The sequence below is a fragment of the Colius striatus genome, chromosome 3 (assembly GCF_028858725.1).
Source record: "Colius striatus isolate bColStr4 chromosome 3, bColStr4.1.hap1, whole genome shotgun sequence".
NCBI lineage: Eukaryota > Metazoa > Chordata > Aves > Coliiformes > Coliidae > Colius > Colius striatus.
This window is the reverse complement of record NC_084761.1, coordinates 21,390,667-21,399,049: the sequence shown is the minus strand read 5'-3', so window position 1 is coordinate 21,399,049 and position 8,383 is coordinate 21,390,667. Positions and strand designations below refer to the sequence as shown.

Genomic DNA, 8,383 nt, shown 5'->3' with positions numbered 1-8,383 from the left:
TATTTTAAACATAGCAGTGGCCCGACTCTTCCCCAAGAACCTCCCTATTCAGACAGCCCTCATTGTCACCCTCACAGCTCTCTATCCATTCCCAGTCTACACATACTGCCCCAGCACTCAAACAGCCAAGGCAGGATTTCCCTTGGCAGCTGGAAGACAGGCTGGTCAGGCCACAGGAGCACCTTTGTGTTTCGCTCACTCCATCCCTTGCACAAGAAGGACAAAGGGCAAGAGGAGGGAACAAGTTACAAGGTGCAATGGGTTGATCATGTTTACAGACAGTCTCAGCAGGTACCTAATTGCAGGTCCTGGTTCCTCTTGGTCTTCCTTGGGCAGAACACATTTCTACAGCATGAACCATTCACAGCCCTTGCTGTAAACATAGGCATCATTTGAAAACACCTGGACAAGACGGGCAGATGACATAAAAAGGAAACAAGCTCCAGTTTGCCTTTGAGTTACTACTGTAGGTGTTTTGGATTGCCAAGACAGACACATCCGGAGCAGAGGTTTTGCTCTGAAGACTAGGAACAGCAGCAACTACAAATAATAGCAAAGCCCAGAACCCTTCGCCTTTCATGACCCCTAACTTGACCACTGGCAGGAGCTCTCACTCCCCAGGTGTGCAAATGCACCATTCACAGCACTCATCACAGCACTGCAGCTGGGTGATAAGCAGAGGAGTCCTCACCAACAGCTTCTAAAACTGATGGGAGCAAAGCTGAGAGGAGATCTGTATCCAAGAGCAAGCCATCTAGAAGGCTCTGCTTATTCCTTGCAAACAGAACTTCTAAGGAAGCTGGAACACAGCTGCAGTACCATATAAGACATAGAGCAAAAATTAAGGGCAGGCAAAAGCTTCTAGTAACCAACCATAACTCACACCAGTTAATAAAACACAGCACTTGGTTTATTTTTGTTCTCAATTGAAACAAGACTCAGTAGGCTTGTTACCTGCCACCCAAGTACTCCAGTTCAGAAGTGAGCCTCCGGGTGCAGAGATTTGCAGTAAGAAATCTTCAGGTGTACAGTATTTTTATCATACAGAGTACACAATAAATTACTATCTACATGCCACATACCTACAAAAAGTTACATACAATGTAGAAAAATACAGTATTTTCTGCTCATTTTTTGTTTTAAATTTTTTTCTGTACATTTTTCAATTTACATTTTTATATACATTTTTCTGTAAACTTATTTGTGTGTTTATACAACTGAAATCACATTAACAGTTGTGAACTTACAGCACCGCTCTAGAACAATGCCTGGCTCTACAGGACAACAGCCTTCAGCTCGTTTACTCCTTCATTTCTAGTTTGGCACCAACACGCTTCACAATCATTATTTTGAGCTAATTAGTCCACTGCTACCTAGCCATGTTCTTAATACACAATCATACTTCAATTTGTGCTTCAAGAAGAGAGTTCAGAAAAAGCCTGTTACATGAACTACTTCATCAACATCACATTTACCTGATATTACTGCATAATATCAACTTTTCCTGCACTAACTGCTTTACATAAGCATGCAAACAAGTCTTGATTATGACTCAATAACATGAATATACCAAAAAACAACTACAAGGGATAACTAGGAAAAGGAATGTAGACTTACTAAGATTTACCGTGTTAATAAGTCTAAGCTAACAGTATGGACTGACACGTTAACCAGTTAAGATTTGAAACACACTGAAGGTGTGAATTTCGGTGTAAAGCCATCCGTATTAAAGAAAATATGAAATTACTCTCTGCCACACACTTTATACTATCCTTTAAGTGGCAACTAGCACAGACTAGAAACCTCCTTCTTGCTGTGCACACTTCTACTGTAAAATAGGGATTCCCAAAGCTTTAGGGAAAAAAAACCTGCTTGGAGTGGGCAACTCAAGATCCTGCTGAAAAAGAGAGCAGTATGAAAAGTATTTCAGGATTTGGCCCAAGTCAATTCAGCCTGGTACTACATTATGACTCCACACAACCTACTCAGACCATTTGATCTAATCTCAAAATACCAAAGAGCAGAAGTGCCCTCAAGAGGACTCCAGCCCAGCCTCCTGCTCAAAGCAGAGTCAATGCTGAATTCAAACCAAGCTCAGTATTTTGTCATCCCAAGAACCTCCCAGGACAAAGATTGCATAGTCCCTCTAGATCCACTCCCATGCTGGATTGTCACCACTGGGCAAACTTCTCCCACAAACCAAGAGCTTCACATTTCTGTTTAATGAAAGCCTCTTGTTCTTGCTCCATGCTTCTCAGCCAAGACCCCTGAAATCATTTCATCCTCAGCAGTCTTCCTCTTAAATACCAAAAGGCTGCTGTTCAACCCCACTTTCCTTGCCCCTCCCAAAGGCTACTCTACCAGGCTGAACAAGCTCATTTTGCTTGGCCTCTCCTCACAGGTCCTGTGCCCCAAATCACTGAACCACCTTGGCAGCTTCCTGTGAGACTTGCGCAAGTCGATCAATGTCTTGAGCCCCAAACTGAACGTTGCTGCAAATGAGAATGAATGCCCAGTAAAGGGAGGCAAAAGAATACTTCCCTCAATTTGTTGACTCTGCTCCTGCTCACACAGTCCAGAGTGCTGTCAGCCTTCACTGCTGAGCATTTTGGAACACCAAGTACAGGAATACATTTATGTTTGCTGACAACAGAACTATACAGGAACTTTTTCGCTGAACTGGGGACCTGAATGGGACTTTTTTCTTCCTTAAAATTACAACAAAAAAACCAAGGCAGGCATTCAAAGCATTGATGCATCACAGCAATTCTTGCCTTAATACAGTTTACAGTATATCACCTCATTTATTATTGCCAAAAGACCCTATGGTGCATTAAAAAACAATCTCAGCCTAACACAATCAAGACGTCATGCTAAGAGCAACAGCTCAGAGTTTGCCACTTTGTTTTAGGTTTGAGTTCAAAGAAGAAGGTGCCTTCCAGATCACTCGGAGGAGAACTGCTAAGGCTTTCTTCACCGCTGCTCATGTCTCCGCAGGAGTCCTCACTAGAAGCAACAGTAGGAAAGGTAATTTCAACAAAGCACAGCCCCTTGAAAGTGGTAAAGTACTCCTCAAACCTCTGGTTTTTTTTCATGCACACTTTTCCTAGTTTAAGATCACTGAAGTAAATGCTTCTCAGCACTAAAGCTCGAATCATAACAATGTACAATTTCCCTTCTTCTAATGCCAAAAATCTCCTGCCAACCAAGAAGCTGGTATTCAAGATAAATTGCTTTAAAAGACTTAAATGCTTTGCTTTGTAAGACTCCTTGCCTTAAAAAAAAAAAGGAATGCCTCCCCCCACCCTGCAAAGCACTTGTACTTTTTGAGCAGTTCCTCATTTTCTTTTCCTTCAAGATATATCTTAAGTCAATCGGTACTTTCAAAGTTACCTCTCTTTTTCCAGGTGGTAGTGGATAAGGCTGGTTTTAGAGTTGCCATTAACATTTCCAGAAAATGAGGATTCCCAATAAATTAACCACCTGGTATAAGTTTTACCAACCTCTTGCTTTCATTGAAACATCCACCCTCTGGTATCGTTGGCAGCTCAGGAACACTGTAGTAACTGCTTTGTAGATTCTGGGCTGTACGTCTTGAAACAATCCAAACTAGCTTTTTATGATCAGGTTTGCAACACTCAGGAGAAGAATAGTCTGCCAGGCATTTTGAGACCAGTTCCCTCCAGTAAAGTAGGTCACTATCACTTATCTGAAAAGTGAAAAAAGAACCTATTTAGCCTATTACACACAGCCTCTAAAGATAACCCCTCTCTCCACCTTACCATCCTAGAGAAGGCTGAAAAAATAAGTGGAGATATAAGTGAGTGGTAACTGTGATATCTTTGTCAAAGCTGGGTTGCCTTGACTGTGAACTCCCACACACATCCTAGAAATGTCCACCCTGAAGTCTGAGTTGACAGCTGGCTTGTTATAGTTGCTGTTAATATTTTTATATCACTTCCAAAGGAAAAAAACCAAAGCCAGGATTATTCCATATGTTACTTATTCAGGCCAAAAGAATAAGCAGCCCAGCAGTCGCTATAGTCCTGCAAAACAACTGGAAGTATCTCTAAAACTGTGCAAGTCCAAGCAGCTGCTTCTTAAAGCATGTCTCACATAGGCATTAGGTCAGCATTTCTTCTGATTTTATACATTTAAGCTAAGTCTTTTAAACCACAATCCTTCTGCTTGCCAGGCAGCTGCTAAGGTGTGCCAGTGCAAAATAACTGCCTGACCACATTCCCGAAGCAGCAGGTTTTTACATTTGACCTTCTACCAGTGAAGGTGTGAGTTCCAGGAGTCACAGACAGATGCTTAAAGACCCATTTCAGTGCTTATTTCAGTTGACGCCAAACAGAACCCATAAAGAGAATACACTGACAGCAGGAGTCTCTTAACACCACGGAGAGTATTTACCTTAGAATGCTTTTGAACACGTAGAAGGATTTCAAACAGCTCAACCGATTTTAAAGTCTGAACTTCTAGAGTGAGAAGGCACAAGGCCAAGACAGAGGGCTAGAAGGACAAAAAACACCACTCAACATCACATGAAGCAAAACCCACCCAGAAGTCCAAGCAAGTTACTTCTACTTACTTTTGCTTTAGAAAAGACTAGACGACAGTTGCAAGCTTTTAGCTGTGCTTCTAATTTGTCAAGATTCAATACTTCTTTCCTGTAAGACACCCAAGAGAAGCAGGAAGTGTATTAACAAGCATTCATTTGTCAGGAAGGAAAAACTAAGGAGATGCCTCCTCTGCAGCCGACATCATAATCATTTAAGAGGCAATTGAGAAGCCAAAGGGCTTAGCAAACACACAGACCACTGCCAACGTGCAGTCCAACTCACCTTTCTGAGGTATGACAGAGTACAATAGCATGGTACAAGTGCAAGAAGGTTAAGGCAGTAGTAGCTTTAAATTCAAAGTGCAACTTTTCTGAAATGATCTTTTCCATCCGTTTCAGGTCTGAGACAGTGCATTTACATTGGCTTATCCGGATGATCTCATGAGCAGATGGAATATTGCATTCTTCTTCGACTACTTGGGCAGCCAGTTGGAAACAACAAACTCCAATGCAAGATAAATGCTTCGGTTTCACCTTAAAATAAGAAGCAGCACTATGAACACTTCACCTCCCACCATAATCGCTGTGCTTCTTGAACAGCAACAGCTCACCCAGCCTCCGTGAGCCGTTTGGAATCGTCACAGTTCACTTAGGAAGAGATTTGCTTATCTCTGCTAGACCTCATATCAATCCACTCATATACCTCACTGAGTTACAACTAGTTTCATCACTGAATTTTCAGCAAAACACAGCTGGCAGAGTCAATAAAGCAATAACAATCTGCCATAGCTAAGCTGAGAGAAGGGAAGCCTGACAGCTGAGCACCCTCTATTGAAACTGTTCCACATCACTGCACAACATGTAAATTGCACTGAGATCTGTAATACCCCACTTCTCCAAGCGACAGTGCTCACTTACCCTCCTTTAAAGCCTACACAAATCCAGCCTGAGCCTGTTCTAGGCAGTCCTATCCCTCCACAACTTGCTCCTACCTCTGCTATTCTCTCCTGTGTACCAGCTTAACGTTTTGTGCAACCTCAAGGACAGTCGGAGGAGAGAACTGATGCAACTCTGGCTGTTCTGCCAACTTAATAATGGGGAGCTGGTTTTAGTTTCGATTGTCTGCCAATAAAGCAGCACAAACACTGAAAGAAAAACATCCAGTAAGTGATCACAGTCTTAGTTCCAGTGCTAAGCTTTAATACAGTACCTCAACATTGTTCGCAATACTATTTTAGTCCTTTTAACTCCTCCTTTCTTCTGCATATACCTGGTGAAGGCTACAGACTTATTAGAGGAAATAAATCATGCTGTTAACTTGCTTTTAGAAATAAAAACTACTGTATTGCCTTTCAGTTTTACAAAGGAAGGTTTCAGAAACTTTGCTAGCACATACTGAGTAAACAGCCACAATTACATATGTCCTAAATCACAACTTTCCCCTTTTTTGTCTAACGAGTTCACAAGAAGCTCACATATTCCCAGTTAACACTACAGCAGAAACTCTCCCCATGAAATACCTTCATAAGAGCCAAGAATCTGTCCAGAATGTTAACAGCCAAAACAAAGGTTTCCGTTGCAAAACCGAAAAAGTTGGTCAGACTCCAAAGATCTTCCACTTTGGCATTCCTTTGTCTCGGGCACAGAGTATTTTCATTCTGTGCAAGAGAAGCAAAGTCAGAATTACTCGGTGGCAGCAGTGACAACTCTGACTGCCCCCTCCCCGAGTCACCTTTTACTTCATTCAAAGAGAACAAGTTATTTTTTTTCCTTAAATTATTTCTCAACTTCATTTATGTACTTGAGACTCCAATCACACGTAAGCTACATGGATTACAGCTAGTTCCAGAGTCTCATTGATGCAATACCCAGCACGATCACATTTCCAAGTACACACTTGTAAATTTTAAGACATCAGTTACCAAGTGAGTGCATACACAGCGACTCCTGACCTTAGGGAAACAGAGATGACCAAACTCAGCTTATTCTCTCCTCTGCCTGTATGTCAATGTTTAAGTAACAAAAGTTCTGCTTTCACAACAAATGAGTAGACTGATTTCAGAGACTTTATTTTGTTAAATGTTAAAGTCCTTTCCAAAAAACTCACAAGCAAAGGAACAGAAGCCTATCCTAAACACATCATAAACATTTCCACGTTAATGATCAGTTTAATTTTTGCTCTTAAGCATCCAGTGATTCTAGGTTAATTCCCTTAGACACTGGTAATGAAAAGCTGCGCATTTCCCCGTTTGTTAATTGCCTTCTTAACATCCCAGCTTTCCCGCAGCAGTACAAAGAAACTGAAAATTTCTTTCCCGAGATTGAAAATAATTCACTTCTCTTGATTCTCTGTTCACTCGAAGGTGAAAGAGAAACATGAAACACTTAAAAGATTTAACTTGCCCTGTAGGTCACAGTTCTTTGATAATACAGTGCACGTTAATAACTACAAATTAAGACAGAGTAAAAACAAAAGGTCAGTGGTGTTTACAGAGAAAAGAAGTTGCCGAAGTCAACGCACGAAGACTTCTTTTTTAAAAAAGTCCACCTATTCCGCACCTTGAGAGAGCTGCCTCCTCCTCCTCCTCCTCCTCCGCGCCCACCCCAGCCCAGCTCCCCGGGCCCCCCTCACCTCGGCTGCGCATTCGATGAGGCTGAGCCCCTTCTCGCGGGGCTGAAACCGCCCCTCCTGCTCCAAATGAAGATTCAGCTGCTTGAAAAGCCACAGCGCTTCGCTGCTCATCTTCTCCCCCGCCTCCGGAGCCTTTACCTTCAAGGCAAACGCACGTCGTCAACAGCTGGCAGCTCCCCCCGCCGGACAAAGGAAGGCGGGGGCCGGGGGGGGGGGGGGAACACCCACAGCTGCGCAGAGGGCAACAAAGGGGCCCGACAAGACACCCGCAGAAGGCAACTGACCCGTCCCTGCCAGTACACTCACCTGGGGCGGTGCTGAGGGGGCACCGGGCCCCCCGCGACCCTCACCGCTCGGTTTCTCCGCGGCGGGGAGGGGCGAGCCCGGCTCCCGTCACCGCACGGACGCGGATCGGCACCGCCGCTGGCCCCGCATCCAGGCAGGGCCGCCTGCGCACCGGCCCGCGCCGGGGCCTGCTCGCCTCCCGCAGCGAGTCACGGCGCTGCCCGCGGCAGCGGCACCATCCCCGGCCCCAGCAGCCGCCGCCGCCCCGGCCCCGCATCAAAATAGAGGCGGCGCGGCCCCGCCCCCTTGTTTTTGTTCTGGCGGCCCGCAGATGGGCCCGCGCGGAGCGGTTTCTGCTAGGCCCGGCCGGTGAGGCGCCGCGGAGAAACAAAGTAGTCCGCCCCCATCCGAGCACCCAGGGGGAGCCTCGAGAGGGCGCGGAGCTCAAGGCAAGACACAAACACCCAGCGGCGCTGCTGCGCGCCGAAAAGCGGGGCGGAGCCGCGCTCCCGCCGAGGGAAGCCTAGGTGCCGGCGGAGGGAGCCAAGGCGGGGCCCCACCGCGCCTTTAAAGGGCCGCGGCAGCGGGGGCTCTGGCGCTGAGCTGTTTTGAAAAGTCCGCCCAAACGCTTCCCCGCTCTGATTGGCCCGCGCTTTCCAGCCGCTGATTGGCCGACGGCGCGGCTTCTCCCCGCCCCTTCCCCACCCCGCGGGGGCGTGTTGTTTACCCGCAGCGATTGGCCGGCGCCCGAGGGCGGGTCTCTGCGGATTGGCCGGATGAGTTCTGCCTCTGCCCCGCCCACAGCTCCGGGGCGTAGCAACCGCCGCCGGCCGCGCGCGGTAGGGGGCGCTCCTCGGGGGAAGGTGCGCGGGGTCGGCTGTGGGTCGCTCGGCCTCACACCA

General features: G+C 46.1%; 1 protein-coding gene across 1 annotated transcript; it reads right to left on the bottom strand.

The window, feature by feature from the left end:
- Positions 1–888: 888 nt before the first annotated feature.
- On the bottom strand, positions 889–7,778 carry CCNG2 (cyclin G2). The gene is made up of 8 exons (XM_061993847.1): positions 7,503–7,778; positions 7,197–7,334; positions 6,085–6,222; positions 4,848–5,098; positions 4,595–4,673; positions 4,417–4,515; positions 3,504–3,709; positions 889–3,006 (listed from the first exon to the last, which is right to left on the bottom strand). The coding sequence occupies exons 2-8, from the start codon at positions 7,305–7,307 to the stop codon at positions 2,874–2,876; spliced, it is 1,017 nt and encodes a 338-aa protein (XP_061849831.1). The 5' UTR covers positions 7,308–7,334; positions 7,503–7,778; the 3' UTR covers positions 889–2,873.
- Between the last annotated feature and the right edge of the window lie 605 nt (positions 7,779–8,383).